The sequence below is a fragment of the Aulostomus chinensis genome, chromosome 24, assembly GCF_037954235.1.
Source record: "Aulostomus chinensis isolate RoL2024-O1b breed Wild chromosome 24, RoL_Achi_v1.0, whole genome shotgun sequence".
In the NCBI taxonomy this organism is placed as follows: Eukaryota; Metazoa; Chordata; class Actinopteri; order Syngnathiformes; family Aulostomidae; genus Aulostomus; species Aulostomus chinensis.
Window position 1 is genome coordinate 5,488,932 of NC_141343.1, and position 24,259 is coordinate 5,513,190.

A 24,259-nucleotide genomic window follows, 5' to 3' on the forward strand; every position below is an offset into this window, starting at 1 on the left:
TCTGTCGTCTGTGACGAAGAGCCAACACTATGAGAAATTGTACAGCTTCAAATCCAATATGTTGCTGCTTTAATTAAGATTCTGAACAAATGAGGCGGCGGGTTGGTGACACACCAGAGCAGGGCTGACAAACCCTAAGCCTACAGGTCAATTAATCTGGCCCTCCAGTTGAAAGACAACATTATTACATCCTTTCATTATTATTATTGCAGTCGTCATGTTGATGGGTTAATTTGTGCTGCATGGTTCGGGAAACATCTGGAATTGTGATCTTACTGGCTGATGTTGCAGTGTGTTTGTGATATTATTAGACAGAGTGCTCATTAATGCAGTCATTTTCTCATTTCCGTTGAAACTTAAACTTGAAATTGAAATGTTACTGTCAGGTTCTCCCGGGGATCTGTGCTTGTGTGTAGGAGACGTCCAGCTGGGGCGTCCCTCCAGCCGGGGCGTCCCTCCAGCCGGGGCGTCCGTCAAGCCGGGGCGTCCCTCCAGCCGGGGCGTCCCTGCAGCCCGGGCGTCTCAGGCCTGATTCCCTGTTAGATTAATTGTTCAGGCCTTTTGTAAATAGAAACAACTGCGTGGCCCCCAGCCCACAAATCCAGCTCTTATTGTGCCGTTCATCTGTGGGATTAGGAGAGTAATCGAGTAAATTTAGAGTGTGTGAGAGTGAGAAGAGTGTGATGATGCAGACGATGATGCGAGCTGGCTCGGCTGTAGCTGTGCTGGTCTTCATGTTCTCCTTTAGCCAGCGGTTCTCTTCCCCTCTGTGTCCGCGAAGGCGTTCGCTCTGCTCTCGTCCACACAGCCGCTCGCTCTGTTCTCTTCTGCACACAAATGCGGTCGTCGCACTCAGGTGCTCTGAGCTTCACCGTTCTGGTGCAGGGCAGCTCTCTGGTCCTGCTAATGCATGCTTAAAAGCTTCATGCAAATTTCTCAGTGACCTTTTCCCCATAAAGCTTGTGAGGTGGTGGGCCCACGGCGTGACGGGGAACCTCCATGTTCTGTCAGGTTGTCATGTGACATCATGTTAAAAGCTGAATCCCTGTTGCTGCATCAAGGATCTGGACTCAGCTGTGCCGCTGAGGGTTTCACCACATTTAGTCAAGAAACGAAAACGTGCACCTTTTACAAATGACTCTCCATTTATTGGCCAGACACTTCCCAATGGACCCAAGTGCCGCCCTTTCCCCATCTATTAATGTACACAATGTTTCTGTTCGGAGGTGTTTCCTGCTGACTCAGAGCAGCTCACAGTAGAATCTCATTAAATGAAAAGGAAGGTTTTTGTCGGGTTAATTTACCTTTTAGATTTGTGATTTCTTGCCGGGGATCATCTCTAAATGAAGCTGGCAGCTGTGCAGTCATTAATCCTGCCGCACTGGCCTGTGGGCGTCTGTCAACCATCTTCATTTAGATTTTCTTCATTGCATGTAAGGACTGAGCCGCGTATGACAGAATTCTGACCGCTGAATCATAGAAAGACGGCGTTAGCTCCAGTCAGCCCTGCTAGGGATCTTCTAACAGTGAGACTCCCCTCAGGTGTGTGAGGTAGGGGGCGGAAAAAGGGTTAGGAAAAATATCAGTGTCAGTGCTGGGATTTCCACTGAAGTGAACCCGTTCAGGTGATGTGGATCTGAAGTCTGCAGACGCCTCCGCTGCAGCTCTGCTTCCTCTGAAATGGTATTTGGACTCCAAAGGCTCTCCAACAAATACTGCACCTTCCTGCGTCTGAGGTCATTTCAGGATGTATGTCAGGACGTGTAACCTGGTGAACGTAATGATGACGCGGTTCAGTGGCTGCAGCTCTGGGTCAGAGGAGACGTACGATGGATGCATATGATACAAGAAGATGTCAGTCTGAAGCTGCTGCGGGACGAGTGCAGAAGAGGCGGAGCTGCCTTTGATTTGCGCTCAGGAAGATCGTGCATCTATTCATCATTAAACGAATCCTGCTCTGATTTAATTAACTAACTGGATTGTTTGTTGACCTCATTGGACAGACAGAGTTCCACTCTGGTTGTTCCCATCGGACGTTTTACATTCTGCACTCATCGAGAGCGCTGCAGGCTTCCACCTAAAACTGGGCTGAGCGCTCAGATCAATACAGAAATATATCATCATGTTTTCTGTTCACAGCAATGGAGCAGGACCACCGCAGCGTGTTGCAATGGACTGCGTTGAAATCCTATTGGGCCCACCTGCGTTGTGGCAGCTGGAACTCACTGCCTGACCGTGAGGAACTTGATTTTTCGACAGGATGTCTTGCAGCTGCGGCCAGTGTGACTGCCAGTCTGGTTCTGTTCAGCTGGGACAGAAATGATGAATGAAAAAGTTCTGACTCCATGCGTCTGAGGCATCAGAGTCATGTGACTTCCATGGTGTTGGACCATCCAGGTGCTTCACAGCAAGATATCCATCCATCCCTCCATTTTCTCCCTCTTATCCGTTAAGGGTTGGGGGGTGGAGCCTATCCCAGCTGACCTTGTGTGAGAGGCAGGGTTCACCCTGGACGGGTCACCAGTCCATCTCAGGGCCATCAGGAGCAGTCAGGGGTTCAGTATCTTGCTCAAGGACACTTGGACATGGTCACCGGGGGAAGTGGGGACCGAACCAGCGACCCTTTGTGTGCTAGACGGCACTCTCTACCTCTGAGCCACGCCGCCTCCTGATGCACTTCCTGGTCGTAAACGTTGAGACGGTTGAGTGGAGCACGTGTGTTGCTGGGTGGCGTAGCGCGAGGTTCTTGTCGATGCTGAGAGTTTTGACCTGCATGCAGAGCAGTTGTCTGACTGAGCAGCCGTGCGGGGGGGGGGCTCGCTGGCCGAGGAGCTCGGCCTTCTAGCACTCACGGAGCTTTGTGCTGCTCCGCTTTGGCTGGGCCGTCTCACCTGGCACTGTCTTCATGTTCCATTTGATCAGATCGTTGATTCATGACACAGAGATGCTGCTTGTGTTGCCAGCCGCTTCCCTCCCCGCTCAGAGCACTGAGAACATCATCTGAAAAGGCAAATGGATCGAGGGAAGTGAGGCTGCTGTTTGTGCAAAATAGGAAGCAAAGTTCCAGATCAGAATCGGCCGCAGATCAGACGCTGCTCCGTTTTTGCATAATAACACGTGAACATGCAGTCAAATGACTTGTGGTCTCTGTGCTTTGTATCAGCTGACCTTTGTTGCACTCTCACATAGTTGGGAAGGCTTTGTTGTGCCTCAGCTCTCTACTGGTCCTGCTGAGTCTGAGGGCTGGTCTGGGTGACAGGGGCAGAGGAGGAGGAGGGAGGTTTGTTGTGGGCGGGAGGAGGGTTGTCCCTGCCCGCCATCGGTGGGGGTGTCCACCGCATCCTGCCCTGTCAGCAGTTCCTGAGTGATCAATTCAGCTGTGATGGAAAGATGCTGCGCACCGCAAGATTCTGGAATGAGACGAATCCATTAAAGGTTGCTGCTGCGGCCCAGCGGACGACAGCAGCTTGTGTTCCTCCATGAATCACTTCTGTTTCTTACATTCACTCTGGTCACAGTCTCAGCAGGCAGAGCTTGTCCAGACAGGCGGGGGCCAGCGGGGGCCAGCATGCTCACGGAAAGGTTAGAGGGAACCATCATGGTGCCGCCATAAGATCGGCTCTAACCAGGGAAGCCCTGGATCATCAGCACACGTCCGTTAGATCCTCATCATTGATGGAGAAACTCCAGATTTACAGTTCCTGGGCTTTGACTGACATTTGGAAGGTCAGAACTTCTGAACTGAGGCTTCTTTGTCAGATTTATGGTGTTTTTGTGTAGTAGAGCAGTACATGAATACAGTAGTAGAGCAGTACATGAATACAGTAGTAGAGCAGTACAGCAGTACATGAATACAATAGTAGAGCAGTACATGAATACAATAGTAGAGCAGTACATGAATACAATAGTAGAGCAGTACATTAATACAATAGTAGAGCAGTACATTAATACAATAGTAGAGCAGTACAGCAGTACATGAATACAATAGTAGAGCAGTACAGCAGTACATTAATACAATAGTAGAGCAGTACATTAATACAATAGTAGAGCAGGACATTAATACAATAGTAGAGCAGTACATTAATACAATAGTAGAGCAGTACATTAATACAATAGTAGAGCAGGACATGAATACAATAGTAGAGCAGTACATTAATACAATAGTAGAGCAGTACATTAATACAATAGTAGAGCAGTACAGCAGTACATGAATACAATAGTACAGCAGTACATGAATACAATAGTAGAGCAGTACATGAATACAATAGTAGAGCAGTACATTAATACAATAGTAGAGCAGGACATGAATACAATAGTAGAGCAGTACATGAATACAATAGTAGAGCAGTACATGAATACAATAGTAGAGCAGTACATGAATACAATAGTAGAGCAGGACATGAATACAATAGTAGAGCAGTACATTAATACAGTAGTAGAGCAGTACATTAATACAATAGTAGAGCAGTACATTAATACAATAGTAGAGCAGGACATGAATACAATAGTAGAGCAGTACATTAATACAGTAGTAGAGCAGGACATGAATACAATAGTAGAGCAGTACAGCAGTACATGAATACAATAGTAGAGCAGTACAGCAGTACATGAATACAATAGTAGAGCAGTACAGCAGTACATGAATACAATAGTAGAGCAGTACAGCAGTACATGAATACAATAGTAGAGCAGGACATGAATACAATAGTAGAGCAGTACATGAATACAATAGTAGAGCAGTACATTAATACAATAGTAGAGCAGTACATTAATACAGTAGTAGAGCAGGACGTTCATACAGTAGTAGAGCAGTACAGCAGTACATTAATAATATAGTGGAGCAGTACATTAGTAGATCGGTAGAGTAGTACAGTACCACAATACGAGAGTAGTACAGTGGTACAGTAGTACTTCCTGTAGGGCTGCTGCTGATGGACCAGCCAGGTGTATATTTCCAGGAAGTGCAGGTATTTCACCAGCTGTGCTCGCCGCTCAGTCTACGTGAAGCCGCCGCCGGTCTGCAGCAGTCGGTCTCACCACCTCCCATGAAGCTGATCCTGCTGCTGTCTGGTTCCACCGACAAGCCACGACAGCGCAGAGCCTCAGCTGGTGAACACCTCAAAGTTTGACCGTCACTCCTGAGCCGCCGCTGAGTTCTGCTGTCATGATGAGATCTCAGCTGCTGCAGTCTGAGACCTGGGCCTGGGTTCATCCGCAGGGTTCTAGACTTCTAACCGGTAACAGCTCTGGAGTGTTGGTGCGTGAGCCTCCAGACCGAATGGCCGACGGATGGCTTTGACGTCTCTCTGAAATTACGAAGCTAATCTATTCCAGTTTTTCTCTTTCTCACTCTCTCATGCTACACTCAAGCCTGCAGTGTAATTTCCTGGTTACGTAAGAGAGAGGAGAGCAGAAACCGTCAGATGGATGAAGGCAGAAGCGAGCAGCGAATGGAGACCTTTTTGGAGTTGTACTTGTGTTCCGGGCAGATCGCCTCGGGTCCCTTCAGGCCTCTGCAGACATAAAGGGAAGATGGATGCACAGGCGTATTCCCTACCATCAGATTGCCGTGTGGGAATGTTGGGGAGGGAATGGATTGCAGAGAATTCAGAATGTGAAGCTCATATTGAGATGAAAGCGAAGACTGGGAAGACGCAGCTTATTATCTGATGTGAGCTGAGACGCCGTCAGCTGCTGCTAGCAGGTTGTAGAATCTGGCTTTGGATTTTTCCAGCACTTTTAAATTTTTGTCCAGGCTGACATGCTTCTCTCTGTTGCGTGTAGGACGCACGCAGTGGAACGCTCTGGCAGCAGCGTGTGTTGCTGCTGTTAGTCAGAGGCCGGCTCCACCAGCAGGGGAAGGTTGACAGTGTTTGTCATGATGTAGGAAGGACGGATGGCGTGTGGCCACGCACCCACAAGCTGCTTCCACTCACGTTCAAGAACAATGTGAGGGTTTTTAATTCCGCTACATGCTCTCTTGTGTCACGCCACTGGGAGCTGATGGTTGTCTGATCATTCTCAGTGACTGGCGGTGTACTGGAAACACTGGTCCTCCACAACACTGATATCAGCTTACAAACTGACCCATCACCTGGGCAGGTGTGCATCTGTCCCTCCCCTTCTCACTACGGTAATTTCTCAGGAGCACCTGGAGAAATTTGCTCGAAATCTACACCGATGTCCTGTATGATGTAGGATGAGCTGACAAGATTTGGGTGGTCAAAAGTCAGGAGCCGCATGACCTTAAAGGAGTTCTGATGCTCAATTTGCGTTTGAAGCAAACAAAACGACCTCAAACTTACACAAAGGTCTTACGCTCGCTGAGGTGGTTTTTGTTTTGAGTGAAAGAGTCGAGCTGGAGTCACCTGATGAGCCTCGGCTCTGACCCGGTGGATCCTTTGGTCATGTGACTGACCGGCTCATCATTAATCCCAAACTTTGTCTCCAGAGAAGCAGCAGCGTGTCCAACACCAGCTGGCACCAAAGAAGAAGAACAAGGCCTCCTCCAGACCTCCCTCCATTTAGCTGTAAGCGTCTGGAGACCATCAGCTCGGCCACCTTCTTCTACTCTGCACCCTACAGCTGCTCTAACACCGCCTTTACTGCCATCTTGTGGCAGAAATATGCACTGCACAGCCTGATCAGTCAGGTCAAACTTCTTGGTGTGGCCTCCTGTAATTTCTTTAGTAATTCTGACTTGACATGTTACAGATTCGTGATGTTTCTGAGACACAGAATTCCACCAAATTTGACAAACTGTGAAGTGGTCAAAGGTCAGCATGAGAGGTGCTGGTCCTGAAGTCCTGCACCCGCCATGTCTCTAGTTTAGTAAGTTGGTGGTGATGGTGTCAGACTGAGTGTGACGCTCTTGTTCCGGATGGAATCACCGCAACATAGTTGTTGTTGTGTGAAAACATTCCTGGTGGAGCTAATAAGTTTTCTCACCATCTGTTGAAGCAGATGTGGAGTTACCAGCTTCCTCCTCCGCCCCTATAAAATAGAGTTCTGCCCTCAGGCTCATCCAGCACCAGCTCATCCTCCATACACCCAGGGTAGCGTTTGATGGTTAAAATAACTTGTTCTCGTTGCTGTTATAAACCTCTACGCCAGTGACGTTGACCCTCAGTCAGGAAACAGTTCTGATTCTACTTTAATAAATCTGAGCTTCTGCTGTGTCTTGTTGCTCTAGCATGAAGCTCCAAGGTCTCTGGCTAGAGTGTCACAGCAGGTGCTCCAGGCCGGCCGGCTGGGGGTCTGGGGGGGGGTAATTCTATATCAGCTGGGGATTTCTGAATGCCCCAGATACCTGAATGGAGACGTTAGCTCAAACACAGTCGCCTGCAGCGTCCTGTAGATGAAACTGGTCTCAGGGGCTGATTTCCAGAGTTTGAGGTGAGGAATGATTTAAGTTCTCGAGGTTTTTTGGGGGAAGGAGAACACCATAGGGGCAGCCCGGCAAGAAGGTTGTGGGTGGAGCCCCAGCTGCAGCACAGGGTCTTTCTGTGTGAGTCTCCATGTTCTCCCTGTTCCTGCTGGGTTCTCTCTGGTACTCCAGCTTCCTCCACAGTCCAAAGACATCAAGAGGGACCAGGTTAATCCAGTCTCTAAATTGACTGTAGGTGTGGCTGGGAGAGCCAATGGTTGTCTGTCTCTATGTGTTGGCCCTGCCATGGACTGGTGACCTGTCCAGGGGGAAGGCTGCTGGGATAGGCTCCACCCCCACCACCCTGAACAGGAGAAGAGGGAGAAGATGGAGGGACGATGGATGGATGGATGGATGGATGGAGGGATGGATGGATGGATGGATGGAGGGATGGATGGATGGAGAGCACCATAGTACTTGTATCATGCAACCTGGAGCAGAAAAACTGGAGAACTTCAGTGGGACATCTGTTCTAGTTCCTTTGTTGATTGAAAGTGTTGCTAACAGCCCTTAGCTTGTTAGCATCCTACAGCCTTGACGCTCTGCTGCAGATGTGGAACAAGAGTTAATGTGCGTGGGTGGCAGCAGAGATCGGAACCTGCTGGTGTTCTGTAGAATCATAAACCCAGAGAAGTGCTGAGCGTCACTCTTGATACGAGTCTGCTTGTCCTCTGCATCTGCACCTTCGGCCTCCACCTGTTGGAAAGCTTCAGGTGCTGCAGCTGCAACACAGACATCATTTGTCACTGAGCACAGCGTGACACCAGAGTGCTGGTCTGATTACTACTGATGTCACCTTGCAGAAGGATGGATGGCACACACACACACACACACACACGCGCGCGCTCGTCAGTGGCAAATCTGAGAATGTCTTGTGTTTTTGGAGCTGTTGAAGTGGATGTGAAGCTCTCAGGACGCTTTGACTGGCCTTTTGTACAGTGACGTGTTTGACAGTAATTAAATCATCACGAGACAAGAGAGTCCTTGAGTATCAGAAATGCGTGACAGCCCACAGATGGACTCTCATCAGTGAAACGGCAGTTGATTGTTGGTGGTAAGAGCACTTTTATTGAAAGGGTTTCTATAAAGGTAGAAACACGTAACACCTTTCCACCGTCCACTTCGATAACTTGACGAGTGGACAGACCGGGCCGCTTTATTGTGTTGAAGGTTGAAGCAGCAAAACAACTGAGACCTTTTAAAACCATCCAAAAATGTGAGCAATTAAAATGACACAAAGAGAAAATGATTCACTCAGGACCAAGGTGATGTGGTGATGCTCTTGAGTCGTGACCAGCACGCAGGTAGATCGAGATGGTCTCTAACAGGTGAGGGGCGGGCATGTTTAAAGATGACCTACTGCTGCGTGTCCAGCTCCTGCATCGTCAAGCACCTGAGCAGGTGTGTCAGCGTGCTCTGACCGGCTGAATACTGCCGCTGAGTGTCCAAGTCTGTTACACTTGAGGAACCAGATGAGTCACAGATCCTCGGAATCCTCGAGGGTGGGCTGGAACTCTGGGAGTGAACACCCCCCGCAATCGCAGCACTTCACTGCTGTGGTGTTAATACTGTGTGTTTATACTGTGTGTTAATACTGTGTGTGCATTCAAGCTGGTTAAGAGTGTCGTGTCTGACGTGTGTTTCAGCCGTCCCGTTCCCCCCCAGCCACCGGCTGACGGCTAAAGAGGTGTTCGACAGCGAGGGGAAGCCCAAGGTGGACGTGCTGAAAGCTCACCTGACCAAGGAGGGTCGGGTGGAGGAGTCGGTGGCTCTCAGGCTGATAGGGGAGGGCGCCGCCATCCTGCGCTCAGAGAAGAACCTGCTGGACATTGAAGCCCCTGTGACAGGTCAGAGCCAACAGCACCATTGTTGCTTATTGTTGTGCAGTTGGCATCTGATCATGCATTGATTGCTTTATGTGTTTTTGTGTTTTTTATGTGTAAACAATGGTAACTATGTGACGGCACAGGTGAGGCAGGAGAACCGGCTGCCGTGTGGCGGTGGACAGGATCAGAGCCTCAGATATCACAGAGCAGCTGTAGAAGCCTGCCACTGAGAGCCAGCTGACCCAGAAGCCTCACCAACCGCACGTTGCGTACTTATTCACCTGATGCTAGCTTGCAGCAGTGGTTAGCATTCGCCCCAGTTTAGACCAGCAGCGACTCATCCTGTCTTTCCTCTCTCTGCCTCTGTTCTCAGACGTTTGCGTGGCTCCAGACACATGTGGGTCATGTAGCGATGCAACATACAAATGTATGTCCCCAAGCACACACATTCACAAACCAGCTGTTAATTTTGTTTGTTTGTTTTTAAGAATTTTTTTGGCTTTTATTGCCAGTAGACAGACAGGAAACAAAGGGGCAGGGGGGGGGTGACGTACAGCAAAGGACCTCTGGCCGGGATTGGAACCGGGGTCGGCTGCGTATGCGCCATACGCTCTAACCGACCACCTGAGCGAGCCCAGCATTTGCCCAGCAACATTCCTGACACGTTTAGTGATTGTATGGGTGAAGGAGGTAACCTGACGGAACAACGCTGGCTGGGTGCTCGTTGATCCTCAGCTGTAAAGGAACCGCCAGCGTCCTGGCACACGTGCACTCTGTCTGCGGTCGTCCGTCTTCCTGGTCAAGTGTTTTGTTCCTCCATTAGACTTTCTGATGAGGCTTCTTTGATGTTCTTGTCATTAGAGGCAGGGCAGCTATGGCAACCCATCACGCACTAGGATCAGATTATTCCTGAAATATAGGCCTCTCAGGACGCTTCTCATGTTTGGTCAACAACACACTCAACAACATTCATGTATGCACGGCCCTCGTGCTGTGATACCGAGGCCATTGTGATGAGGCCGACGCTCAGCTGTTGAGGAGCCTGCTCGTATCAGGCCGGCAGCCACGGCGCCCAGGAGTTCTCCTCTTATGCTCACTAAGGTCCTGGATTTAATTGGACATTTTGACAGATTTTTGGAAACATGGGTTTTTAAAATGTGCAGGACAAAGCATCAGCGCAGCGTGGACGGATGCAAGGGTTGTCATCCTGTTGTCGATGAACTACCTCTCATTTAGAGAATGCTGTTCTCTTCCCAAGCTGTGTGGCTCTTAAAGTGACAGGGCCTCTTATATGAGACGTGAATTAAGCACACAGCCAGAGTTGGTTTGGAGGAGCTCGAGGTCTGATGAGACGACAGAACTTCCTGCATGGACGTGATCCTGGTGTCTCACCTGGTGTCTCACTTGGTCTCACCTGGTGTCTCACCTGGTGTCTCACCTGGTGTCGCTGCATCACCTCCTAACACGTCTTGGTTGGAATGGAAGCCCCCAGAACCTGCTAACCTGCTACCTGTGTTGTCCCACAGAAGCCATGACAAGCTTCTGTTGCATGGCCAGGTGTGTGTGTGTGTGTGTGTGTGTGTGTGTGTGTGTGTGTGTGTGTTCTTGTATTTGCTACATAGTGAGGACTAGAATACGGATTTAACCAACAGAGTGAGGACATTTTAGCCAAGCCTCACATCTTCAAAGGGTCATTTGAAGGTCAAGACTTGGTTTTAGGGTCAAGGTTAGGATCAGGCTGTCAGTTGAGATGGTTAGGTTTAGGGGGTGGGGCTAGGGAATGTATTGTGTCAATGAAAGTCCTCACAAAGATATAAGTTCAAGGATGTGTGTGTGTGTGTGTGTGTGTGTGTGTGTGTGAGAGAGAGAGAGAGAGACGGAGAGAGAGTGAGAGATAGAGAGAGAGATTGTGGCAGTTTCCCTCCCACTCAACATCCCTGTCTCAACCCCTCTCCCACCCACACGTCCTTCTCAACAAGTGCGTGTGTTCTGTTGTGAGTGTCCATGCTGCTGCTGGAGCTGCTGCTGCTGGAGCTGCTGCTGCTGCTGCTGCTGCTGGAGCTGCTGCTGCTGCTGCTGGAGCTGCTGCTGCTGCTGCTGGAGCTGCTGCTGCTGCTGCTGGAGCTGCTGCTGCTGCTGCTGCTGGAGCTGCTGCTGCTGGAGCTGCTGCTGCTGGAGCTGCTGCTGCTGGAGCTGCTGCTGCTGGAGCTGCTGCTGCTGCTGCTGCAGGAGCTGCTGCTGCTGCTGCAGGAGCTGCTGCTGCTGCTGCAGGAGCTGCTGCTGCTGCTGCTGCTGCTGGAGCTGCTGCTGCTGCTGCTGCTGGAGCTGCTGCTGCTGCTGCTGCTGGAGCTGCTGCTGCTGCTGCTGTGTTTCCTCCTCTTCCACAATCCCAAGCTCTCTGAACATCTCTGTTTCCTCCCCTCAGTCTACCGTGTCTCATCTTTTCTGTCATTGTCTGGACCTGCTTCTCTCCCCACAGTTCCACGCTCAGCAATTTAGAATGTAAATATGTATCGTACATGCAGAGAACCAGGACAGGTCAGCTATCTCACACTCACAGAGTCACTTCCTAGTTGGGCCAGATGGCAGGTAGGGTTTTCCTGGTGGGAGGGGTGTGATGAACAGAGCATGTTCAGGCTGCTGAGCACAAGCTGCTCCTGTGGTCTTCACCCATCACTGGAGCTCACAGAGCCTCACCGCCAGGCAGCATCCACCTGCTCGTGCATGTGCGGGCGCTCCCAGCTCGGGCTGCGCGATTTGGGAGAAATCTAATCACATTTTTGGGACTGATAGTGTGATTTGATTTGAGATTTTCCTCCAAACTTCAGTTCAATAGTCACTGTAAGAGTGTTCATCGTGTGAGGTATCATTACCTCTTGATGCGTCACACGATTCTCCATATTAGGGCTGCAGCTGTCGATCCTTTTAGTCATCGAGCAGTCCATCTATGATTATTTGGCGATTATTTGAGTAATCAGATAAGAAGTATTGCGCATTCTGCAATGTTTTTGATTGTTACTTTGCTTTATTTCAGAGCAGTGGTCTTACACAAAAGAGAAAATAAGACCGCTGCTTTTAAATTAACAAGTATGAAATGCTCATGTAAAAGTACTGATGACTCATCAGGCCCTCCTCACCTGTCGCTGCATTGAGAGGTCTGACAGAGACCCAGACTCTCCTGTTCAACGTAAAGACCTCCTCGTGTAGCCGTTTACTCTGACAAGCACACCTGGGTGGTGTCGATGATGTCATTCACCACCACGGTCGTTTCCTCAGTTTAAATAAACACTTGACATTCACAACAAGTCTCCTCCACATGCAGCTCTGCTGTGGAAGCTGAATCATACATGAAAACAAAAATAAAGGAGAGTTGGGTTTTACCTGAACCTCCTGCTGATGGAGGAGGTCACCAGATCAGACAGGTGAGAGGAGCGCACTGACTCCCGGTGCCCCTCCTCTACGTGGCCGGGATCCGTCAGCTCAGCTCTCAGCTTCGTCGTCTCCTCATTCTCAGTGCAGGTGACACTAACATGTATGTGCTCCGTGTGCAGCACCTGTCTACATGTATGTTGGGCTCTGCAGGTGACCTTCGCTCAGCACCAGAACTCCTGAGGAGGCGCTGAGCTCAGCTGCCACCTTCTCTCCCTGTTCTCGTCTGGTTTGGGCCGTTGTCCTCACCTCTGCTCCCCCTGCAGCCCTGAAGCCGGACCAAAACTAAGTAACACTGAAGCACGAAACAAAAGTTTACCTGGAAGTCAGTCCCTAGCCTGACACAGCACATGGTTGGCTACCCTGAGCCCTCTGGTCCTTGTTTGTAAAATGGCGGACCCCTGAAGACATCCTCCCAGGTGACTGGAGGGAGCATGTGGTGGTTCTGTGGTTCTCACAGAAACCTGTACAGGGTTCTACCACACCATCCCATGTACGACGATGTCTTCTTTGTGCTTTGTTTTTATAGGTGTGAAGCGAACTCAACCCCACTAAGTATCTGTTGGGCTGTCATGAAATTAGGACCAGTGGCCCCAAGCAGAGTCGGGCATTTATTGGTGATGAGAAAGATTTCTCACTCAGATGTGCTCATTGCTTCCTCCTGGGGGTCACTGGGCTGCACCTGTGGATGATGTCAGAGCCCTGGTGAACCACCCAGTCACATCGCTGGTGTCAACATTCCACGGTGGTTCGTTTCGGCTCAGTTCTGGTGTCCTCGGTGGAGCCGTGGCGGCCTTGTGAATAAATTCATGGATGATAAAAGGCTGTTGTTATGATGCGACTGCCTGAATGAGCCGGGCCTTTGGAGTGGCCTGTGTAGGTTCTGGAGCCAGGTTGTGTAATGCCCACCGCCCCCTCAGTAGCTGCTGCCTGCTGCGAGGCTGCTGCTCCACCAGATCTCTCTCGTGCACCTACAGGAGATGGTCAGAGCCAATTGTTTCTCACTCCAGATAATTTACTCCCACCTGCTCCTCTTCTGTGGGCTGTGGTTCTCACCTCGTTGTTGTGTGTTGTGTGACAAGGAGGAGGGCGGTGAAGCATGTCTGTAGGTGGACTGGAGCGGAGTGATGGATGGATCACGGTTCTGCTGCTGTGATGGAGCTCAGCCATAGCTGCGGGCTGTTGTAGCGTTTCTGTCTGATTTGTATCAAGCAGTGTCATCCTCAGCTCTGCCGAGGAGGCGGCTACATCCACACTCAGCCCTCCGCGTGGCCCAGTCCCCCGCTGTTATCTCCACCAGAGTGACAGCTCTCCCAAAGGTCGCACACACACACACAGCCCACAGCACCAACCTCTGAAAACTAGAGTTTATTTCTCCGTCCTGACGGTGATTTTAGAGAATCGGCTGTTCTTTTCACAATAATTGCTCCTGTGGGCGGACCTCGGCTCCACGCTGAGGTGCGCTATGATCTGTCAGAACAGTTTCTGAACACGACTTGCATCCATCCGCACATTTGCCTCAGCGCTCTGTGCTTGGCTGAAAGGACTCGACGCCATGCGTTTGTTTCCGTAGCAAAAGGCCCCCCCCCCCCCCCCCCCCAGCTGTCTGTTGTGTTTGCCGAACAAATAAAACTGACTTGACTAGCTTGAAGCCAGGTGAGGGGATTTCTCATCAAACCTGCTGTAAGTATTTTTGGAGTTCTTTAATTGGAATTTTCCCAAATCTAAAAGTTTGATCAGATGTGTTGTAGAGTGTGAAACTGACACGTTCCAGATAAACTCCTTTGATTAATGCAGTACAAGTTGTTTCCCAAGGGAGTACTCGTCTGCTACATGCAGTATTATGACTTCTTAAAAACAAGTTGATTCCATCGTCCTAGCTTGAATGATGGAATCAGATTTGAAGGAACCTTCCAGGCGATCTAAAGTGGCCCAGTTCTGGCGCTGGCTTGATCCCAACAGAACATCTTTAAAGTGAGACCCAATAGCAAGGCAGCGTTGGAGTTTCCTGTCCTCTGTGGAGTGGAGCAGTTTCGCTTTGTGTGTTTAATAAAAGAGGAATGGTGAAGAAGAGGGTTTACGATCCAGTCAAGGAGCGCTGCTTCTGTGAGCTGTCTCACGAGGCTCGTAACTTCAGATAATTGCTCTCCGGCGCTGTCCTCCTGCTCCCTCTAATTGGCCATCTCTCTGAAAGACTTTTTCACCGGCTCGTATTGTGATTCCTGCCACTGGACGCAGTTCACGAGGCAGCGCCATGCATGGCGAATGTGTGTCTGCCTTTCAAATCCGTTTCCGTGTCTCCGCCCGGTTCTTTGCTTCGTTCGCTGATGGCTCTAAAGGCCACGTTCTGTGCGCTCATTGGAGAAAGCTCATTGTTCCCTGCTTCTGTTGCTTACTGCAGCTTTCAGGTGAAGAACGTGACTCTTCAAACAGGTGAACTGAAGTGGCGAAGCTCAGATGCAGCAGTCGTCTGCTAGTGTGTTAATTACTGTTTCGACCACGCTGACTAATTTAAACTTGGTCGTGACATCAGAGGAGAACATCCTCCACTCCTTGGAACCGCCTGGACTAGAACCTAGACGCCGATTGTTCTGTTTACCTGAGATGATGAAACGTAAGAGTACCTAGACGGGTTCCCTGGTGCGCTAACCTCCAGAGAACCCTCTCATGGTTGCTGCCCGTGCTCGGCTCCTCTGGCCCCACAGGGAGTCGTCCAGTCAGGAACTCCTGTGTGTAGCCGCTGCATAGAACCGGTGTTCCAGTTGGTCACCGGCAGCATCAGGAGGCTTTCGTGTGCGTGTAGCTGCTGTCACCGCACGCGTCCGTTAAAATCAGAATGGTCTCGGCAGGTCCAGGTGTTTCTCACCTGGCCAACCTGGCTCGCCAGTAGAGCACCAAAGCTTACGAAGAGCCTGACTTAGGATGCGGTGGAAAACAACGGCATACAGAAGTTCTCCTGGTACCTACCTGACCAGGTTGAACAGAGGGAGGTTCTGTGTACTGAGGTGCTGAGGGCCGGGTGGAGCCGCCGGTCCCTGTCTTCACCTCCTCTCAGGTCTCTGGCCGGTGTGAGATGTTCACAAATATCTTCCATGAATATGTCATGATGTATTTGTACTACGATGAAACAGACTGAATTAAAAGAACTCCAGAAATGTAGTTTGTCACTGATTCGTCTCAGGAGTACCACATCAACACCTGAGCTCAGACAAACGCACAGTACCATGATACAGCAGTTCTGTTCTAGTGGACAGAACGAGCACGTCATCTGTAGCTGCAGTGTTTGGTCCGTATATCAGCGCGCACTCACACACACACACACACACACACACACACACACACACACACACACACAGCCCACTCTCCTCTCTCCTTAAGACATGCAGTGAATCTGTGATTGATGGGCTTTTACAAAGGTTTTTGATACATGAATAAAAAGTATTTATTTATTTACTGGGATGTAATACGCAGTGTCATATAGACGGAATATTGCCATGGATGAATATCAGCCATAGGTGCTGTCACATATCAGCGTCTTACTAATCGGCCATGATGAGTGAGAGTGAAGCAGAAATCCTCCTCCAGACGCAGGACAGATGTCGCGTTCGTGAACTCGTCAGTCACTCTGACAGGGTATGGCAGCCTGGATCAAACCGTGGAGGAGAGTTGGGTCTGTTGATATTTGGGGCCGCTATAAAGAGCAAGTATCAGTCATCACTCATCCAGTTGAACCACAGTCAAACTGGTGGAAGGTTTCAAGGTGTCACTTAGCACCCAGCACTTACCTGGACAAACCAGAGCAGAATGGGAATTTTAAATGTTTGCAATGACACGAACGCGGTGGCGTCCTGGAGCCTCGATGGGTGAATGTACCTGCTGGAAGCCCTCATCCCTGACAACGCTCCGCTGCTGCGTCTCTGCTCCTGTCGCTGCAGGTTACAGCTGCTGTTCTCCCTCATGTTCTCCACTGCTGTGTTTGTGTGTTCTGTCCCGCTCGACATCGCTTCCTGGAGGAGCTGACACTCAGCGCTCACTCGTAGAGAGCACGCTTGTTCATGGCCGTGACAGGAACAGAGTTTCTGATGACAGTCCTCCTCTGCATTCCTCTACGCCGTGTTTCTGAACCACATTATTGGTCATGTGATTGAGAGTGTGCAACTACGCGACCGGTCTCTGACACTGCTGCAGCTGCTTTCATCTGCTGTAATAAAACTGGGTTTTGGTCTGTCCCCCCCAGTCTGCGGAGACATCCACGGACAGTTCTTTGACCTGATGAAGCTGTTTGAAGTGGGAGGATCACCAGCATCCACACGCTACCTGTTCCTGGGGGACTATGTTGACAGAGGGTATTTCAGTATTGAAGTGAGTCTGTGTGTGTGTGTGTGTGTGTGTGTGTGTGTGTGTGTGTGTGTGTGTGTGTGTGTGTGTGTGTCTCACAAGGGTCTAATCAAGTGTGACACACACCATGTGCCCAACTGAAGCAGAGTTTATTAATAGCCTCTCTGAGCGGCTGCCGGTGGACCAGTCAAAGGCTTTAGTCAGAACTTCAGTGGAGCTCTGCTAGCAGATGTCACATACGTGTCTTCACTTCTGTAGATGGAGATTTTTAATATCAGCTAAAGTGCATGTGTTTATTCTGGTTTTGCAATTTGGCTTAGATTTATATTTGCTGCCACTGCATAATCTGACCCATCCTCCGCTAATGAGTAAAACCTCCTTCAAAGGAGTTCGCCATCTTTGTGTCCTGAAGGAATTGAAATGTGTCTCCAGCTTGAGGACGTGAGTGTTTCAGTCTCTGTGCAGGTTCAAGATGACCAGCTAATGCCTCTCTTCTTCTTCTGTGTTTCAGTGTGTGCTGTACTTGTGGGCCTTAAAGATCCTTTACCCCAAAACACTGTTTTTGCTGCGTGGGAATCATGAATGTAGACATTTAACAGAGTATTTCACATTTAAGCAGGAATGTAAGTATTGCTTCAGCACTTTATTTGCTCTTTCCTCTGCCTTAGATAGAGTCGAGGCAGCGTGAGAGGAGAATGACGCGATTCTCTCTGAGAGCTTGTTATGATGCGGTCACTTCAGCCCTCTGACCTCAGACACGGACACTAGAGAGTCCAGCAGGATTCACTTGCAGTTTTTGCTTGTCTTGATATTTACGTGTGTCAACTCTTTCTGTTGAGCCTCGGAGGGGAACACTCAGGCCATGAAGTTCTGCTGTTTTCCAGTGTGTTTTGGGAAGTGTTTTGGCTCCTAGTAGAGCCTTTCCATCCCAGTCCAGCACACTGGTCCAATATGAGAGCAGCATTGTTTGACTTGGCCTGCTCTTCCTTCCCTGCCCTGTTTCCCCCCATTACAGGTAGAATTAAGTATTCAGAGAGGGTGTATGACTCATGTATGGACGCCTTCGACTGCCTTCCCCTGGCTGCACTTATGAACCAGCAGTTCCTGTGTGTACACGGCGGGCTGTCTCCAGAAATCACAAATCTTGACGACATCAGGAAAGTATGTGTCTGATTTGAGGCCATTTTCTTCCTAATTGTGTGTGTGTGTGTGTGTGTGTGTGTGTGTGTGTGTGTGTGTGTGTTATTAACAGCAGGTGGCTCAGAAATACACATCTGTGCGTCCTGTCCGCTTTTCTGCACTCATTCAAGTTACAGAGGGAAAAGCTGTTGGTGTGACGTGAGAATAACCAGCTGCTGTCACATGGTCTGAAGACTTGAAGCACTGGTCTGCGTCTTCTCTGATTAAAATGTTGACTTGTGGAATCCTGCTTTCAAGCTAATTCACTGATTCCAAATGGATCTTGTGGCTGCAGTCGGAGGTCGTGCATGATGAAAGGGACTCTGTTGAGGGGCCCGTCGTCACCCAGCAGCTCTGCTCGCTTCATTCATGCACGGCGTCTGCACTGCACTCCACATCTCCAACATGACGCCATGCTGGTAGAGAATGTCAGCTGACTAAATGCGTCTTCTGGGGTTTCCTCCTCCACAGCTAGACAGATTCAAAGAGCCTCCAGCCTATGGGCCCATGTGCGACCTGTTGTGGTCCGACCCGCTGGAGGACTTTGGGAATGAGAAGAGTCAAGAACATTTCACACACAACACAGTGAGAGGATGCTCCTATTTCTACAGGTGAGGGTTCTGCTGTGATCGGATGTTGACAGACCCTGACGGTTCTTCCTCCTCAGGTTGTTCACCGCCACTCCCGCTGGAACTGTTTCCTCATTAACCCTTGAAATCAGTCCAGAAAACTCCTGATAAGAATCCTTTTCTCAGTTTCTTGTCCTACTCGTCATCTTTTTATCTGTTGGTTTGTTGGAAGATAGCGTGCATGGGAGTCCTCAGCCTCTGGCGACTGTCCTCATTTTTATGTAAGCCCATTAGCTTAAATTGAGCAGTGACTGAGCAACCGGAGGAAACGCCAGTAGCAGCCACTTGCACTGACACTGCATGCAATGAAGCGGCACGTTCCTGCCAGGCCCAGTTTTCTCTGGAAGTGTGTCCTGGGTCTGGAGTGCTGGTAGTGGTAGTAGTACTCTCTACTACTGCAGTTATTACCCATGACCAGGTGGCTTGCTACTGCCGAGTCACAGGTGCGTGAAACTCTCAGAACTGCAGGTAGTTATCATTTACTACACAACAGTGTGTGTGTGTGTGTGTGTGTGTGTGTGTGTGTGTGTGTGTGTGTGAGAGATTACCCTGCTGACATTTGGTCAGAATTCCTCTGCAGTCTTGTTTTCATTGATGTCGTCCACGCCGTTCTCCCGGGGGACGGCGCTGTAATTGGCGTCACACTGGCAGTCAGGATTTCTGAGACACTTTACCCCCACCCCCCCACCCCCCCCCAAAAAAAATATTCAGCTGTTCTTGCAGGAGCTAAAATTTCCCTTCAGCACCAGAAACACACCTGGAACATTGAACAGCGTGAATCACACCGAGCTTCTCTTCAAGTCTGTCTCCCTGACTTTGAGTCCAGGCTATCGTTGCTCAGCCGATGACTGAGAACGTGAAGTTCTCTCACCGTCTCCGTGTCATCCACAGAGCTCATTAGCATATTTACCCTGTCGGAGGACAGATGGGAAATGCTCTAAAAATGCAAACTGCCAAAAAAACAAACTGGAGCAAAATGTATTCTGCCTATCAAAGGGCTCCATATGGCTCGTATCTGCATCTGCTGCAGGAAATCAAGTGAGAGATAAAATGTTTATTGCTAATTTCTTAATCCCTCCTCGACCGTCTCTCCTCCAGCAGATGTTTGCTGCGATCCTCACGTGTTCTCATGTTTACGTGCATCCAGATTGTAACGGAACCTTCCAGTTCCTCTCTGCCAGGACAGATTTCAACAGACTTGATGTCACGGCACTGAGCTGTCTGACCCAAACATGAAGGCTTCGTCGAATGGCTGCTCGCAGATTAACCCTTGTCCGTCATCCGGCCCTGTAGAAAACCTGCCGCGGAGGACTTCAGAGGCCAATCTGACCCAAACATCGCAGTTTTAATCTGGTCAGCAAGAAGAGAAGCAACAGTGTGAATGTGAATCTCTCCTGATGGCTGCAGCAGGCCCCTTCATGCTCTGACTGTGGTTGTGTGTTTAGGGTTGTGTGTGTTGTCAACACTTGCAGCAACTGATCACAACTGCTAACGCAAGCTGACTCTGCTGTTCCATCGGGAACCACCATGAGAAATTGGAATGCAATTGAACCGGTCGGGACCAGGTTCTAACTGATTTCTGACACGGTCCATCCAAGCCTAGTAGCTCCGCCCCCGTAGGGACCTGCAGGAAGAGAATCGGGTGAAACCCTAACAGAAAATCTGAGAACTGCTCATCCAATCAGCTTCAGATTTGGCACCACATTTTCTTACGATGCCAGCAGTTCACCTGCCAGTGTAGAGCAGAAGGGAGCAGAGCACTGGCGAGCCTGAGTGGGAATGGAGCTCTCTCACTGTAATGGAGCTCATCGGCCAGCTGTGGCTGTTCGCTTTGAATCATGTCCTTTTTGAGGACTTTTAAGTTTCATTTGAAAAGACGAACCAACATTTGAAGCTTTTCTCGTGCCTGGTTGAAGGGTAACGAACCCCGCGGGGGCTGAGCTGGGCCTCTGTGTTGATGCTGCTCTTCTTGCTGAGATGTTTCAGGACATCAACCAAACGTGTGTCTTCCTTCAACAGCTACCCTGCAGTCTGTGACTTCCTACAACACAATAATTTATTATCCATCATCCGGGCCCATGAAGCGCAGGATGCTGGGTGAGTATTGAGGCCTCCTCGCATCACGCCGTCTCACAGGCAAGTGATTGATACCAGCAGAGCTTCTTCAGCACTGAGGTCTGCGCTGAGAGAAGCTGTGATAATGAAAACGTATCCAGTGTGAAGCGCCAGTCCAACCAGACAGCCAGACAACTGCGTGTCCTACAGAAGTGTGTTTTGATGTTCTAAAGTATTTGGGTGCAGCAGAAGGACGCGGTGCAGCTGGATTCTATCAAAGGCGATCAGAGCCTGGCTCAGGAGTCTGGTGGGTGGCTGTGTCAGACCTCTCAGCAAGGGCAGGGAGGTGGGAGGGAGGGAGGGAGGCTCAGCAGCACAGTTGTTTACCTTCGCACTCCCACATTGTGGTCACATGGGACACCTCGCCACATCTCAGATGAGGTTGCTGCCCCAAGCCGACATCCAACCACCCATGTAATAATGTTCTTCAGGAGCCAACGGTTCCTCGTCTAAAACCAAACAGTTGCGCCAAATAAATCCTGCAGAGTTTGTTCTGTTTACTCAGAGCTGCAGAACACAAACCACCAATCACAGCTCCCGCTTCTCTGGAGGGAAGGAGGGTCGGATCCCCACGCGCCGGGCGACTTAAGGGCATGTTTCACCTGGGACTGGCCCCTGCCACACTCACACACACTTATACTCACACACACACACACATATATACTCATCACTCACACTCACGCACACACACTCACACACACATACTTACACACATACACGTATATACTCATCACTCACTCACGCACACACACACACATATACTCACACACATACACATATATACTCATCACTCACACTCACGCACACACACACACATATACTCACACACACACATACATACTCATCACACTCACGCACACACACATACTCACACACACACACATACATACTCATCACCCACACTCATGCACACACACACGCACATGTACTCATCACACACACGCGCGCACACACACATGTATACTCCTCACTCACACACTCACTCACACACATATACTCATCACACACACACGCACACACACATGCACACACACACACTCACTCACTCGTCCCATGGCTCACCAGACAAACACCTTAAAGCCCCCAGTGGAAGCTCCAGTGAGCCAAAGGTGGAATGTCCCTGAGTGACCAGCTGATTCAGTGTTGCTGACTGTGTCCACCAGGTATCGCATGTACAGGAAGAGTCAGACCACCGGCTTCCCTTCCCTCATCACCATCTTCTCAGCCCCCAACTACCTGGACGTCTACAACAACAAAGGTAAGCAGCGGGGCCGCGGCGTTAGCGGGAGGGTCCAGGTGTCTTCTTCAGGGCCACGGCCTTTGTTCAGCAGCAGCTCTTAGTCACTGCTGCTTCGTTCTGACATGGCGCCGCGACCGCTAGTGCAGCTCACTGGTGTGACTCGCTAAATGGTTCCACGTGTAGGACAGGAGTTTTAGAGTCCTGTCGGTCCGGTCAGGGTGTGTGGCGATGTAGGAACGGAGGCACTGCCAAACTCCAACACGGCTCCGCTCTGCCATCGGAGGGAAAATCAGGTTGTTCCCTCTCGCTGGTGGAACTGAGAACTGCCTTCCTTCATGCTTCAGAGTATGTTCCAGTGCTGTATTGTTTTACTTGTGTATGTCGCAGGATTCCTTGGAGCACTCTAGTGTTCTGCAGTATTCAGGCTTGTATTGGCAGTGAAGTGCTGATGGAATGGCGGGTGGACTTGGCTCTCAGAGGCACCCCCGTACCGCACCACGCTGCCCACGCAATAAGACAGGAATGCCTTTGTGCTGTGAGTCAGCACTTTTCCCCCAGAGAACAGAGTATCTGCTTTGGCTGGGGGGGGGCATATGTGGGCGGGGGCAGTGGTGGGTAAACCACAGGAAATGGAAATGTCAGGCAAAGAGCTATGGCGCTGGTGCACGCCGTTTTAAGATCCCTCTACTGATAAATGCCCTAACAGAGCTGGTGGTTCGGAGGCGAGAGGCTCTTCTCACTGCGGCCCCATCTCTCATCAATCTTTGAGTTCCAGATCAGGTTTCTCTGAGTACCGCGCTGGCTGAGAGCTGCCGCCACGCCGCCGTCCCTGCACCACCATCAGGCCTATTCCATGCCAAGTAATCTTCCTGAGACTCACAAGACAACGGGACTCAAGAAACGACACATGACACCACACATGACAGGACACATGATGAGACACAGGACAGGACAGCAGATAACGCATGAAACGACACAGGACATGACACAAGATGAGACAAGACACGACATAGGACGCAGCACAAGACATGACACAGGATACAACACAGGACACAACAGTCGACGACACAGGACACAGCAGTAGACGACACAAGACATGACAGTAGACGACACAAGACACGACACAAGACGAGACACAACATAGGACGCAGCACAAGACATGACACAGGATACAACACAGGACACAACAATAGACGACACAAGACATGACAGTAGATGATAGAGGGAGCGTGTTTGTAGTGGTGGCAGCCAGTTGTGTGCACCATAATGGAGCAGTCATGACTGAGACTGACTAGACTGGTCCTGGTCCTGGTCCTGCCTGCAACTTTCCTCCCCCACTATATATATTCAAATGTCAGAGGTACAATAATGAGGGTGCTCACCAGAGCTCCGATGTCTCGTGATTGATTGTCGATCAAGAGAATCCCTTGTCGAGAATTAAATGGATCATAAATTGAGTGCGGGGAGTTGGCACGATTAACCAGTGAGACCTCTGCATGTTGGGGGGGCAGGAGGAGGAGCATGTCAACTGGCCGGTAGAAGCTCGTCGCTGGTCTGACGGAGTCCTGGAGGGATGGAGCTGTCAGCCCGCACTGACCAGCTGTCCGTCACAGCTGTGACCTCTGACCCCCACTGGAGTCGAGCGTGGATGAGCTGTCCGGGAAGAGCTGTGCTCCATGACAACGCAGCAGCAGTGATTTAGCAGTTTCTTGGGGGGGGGGGGGGGGGGGTGCGCTGCGGTTTGCATTAATGGAATGTTTCTGCTGCATCATTATTGACTGGACCTGAAAGAAAGTGACTGAATCCTAATGGTTCTGGTGCTGGGATGAAACAGAAGCTCAATAACAGTGATGGGGGGCAGAGAGAGAGGGAAGGAGCGAGGGAGAGATATATGGAGAGAGGGAAGGAGGGAGGGAGAGATATATGGAGAGAGGGAGAGGTATATGGAGAGAAGGAGGGAGGGAGAGGTATATGGAGAGAGGGAAGGAGGGAGGGAGAGATATATGGAGAGAGGGAAGGAGGGAGGGAGATATATGGAGAGAGGGAAGGAGGGAGGGAGAGATATGGAGAGAGGGAA

The 24,259-nt window shown here is 50.1% G+C and overlaps 1 protein-coding gene across 2 annotated transcripts in view; it reads left to right on the forward strand.

The window, feature by feature from the left end:
- LOC147238472 (protein phosphatase 3 catalytic subunit alpha) overlaps positions 1–24,259 on the forward strand; it is a 58,464-nt gene that overhangs the window by 16,755 nt on the left and 17,450 nt on the right. For both annotated transcript variants that reach the window (XM_086198131.1, XM_086198132.1), the window contains exons 2-8: positions 9,073–9,273; positions 16,919–17,043; positions 17,531–17,642; positions 18,035–18,180; positions 18,670–18,809; positions 20,847–20,924; positions 22,106–22,200. In XM_086198131.1, coding sequence (XP_086054257.1) covers positions 9,073–9,273; positions 16,919–17,043; positions 17,531–17,642; positions 18,035–18,180; positions 18,670–18,809; positions 20,847–20,924; positions 22,106–22,200 — 897 coding nt within the window. The remainder of the gene's footprint in view (positions 1–9,072; positions 9,274–16,918; positions 17,044–17,530; positions 17,643–18,034; positions 18,181–18,669; positions 18,810–20,846; positions 20,925–22,105; positions 22,201–24,259) is intronic.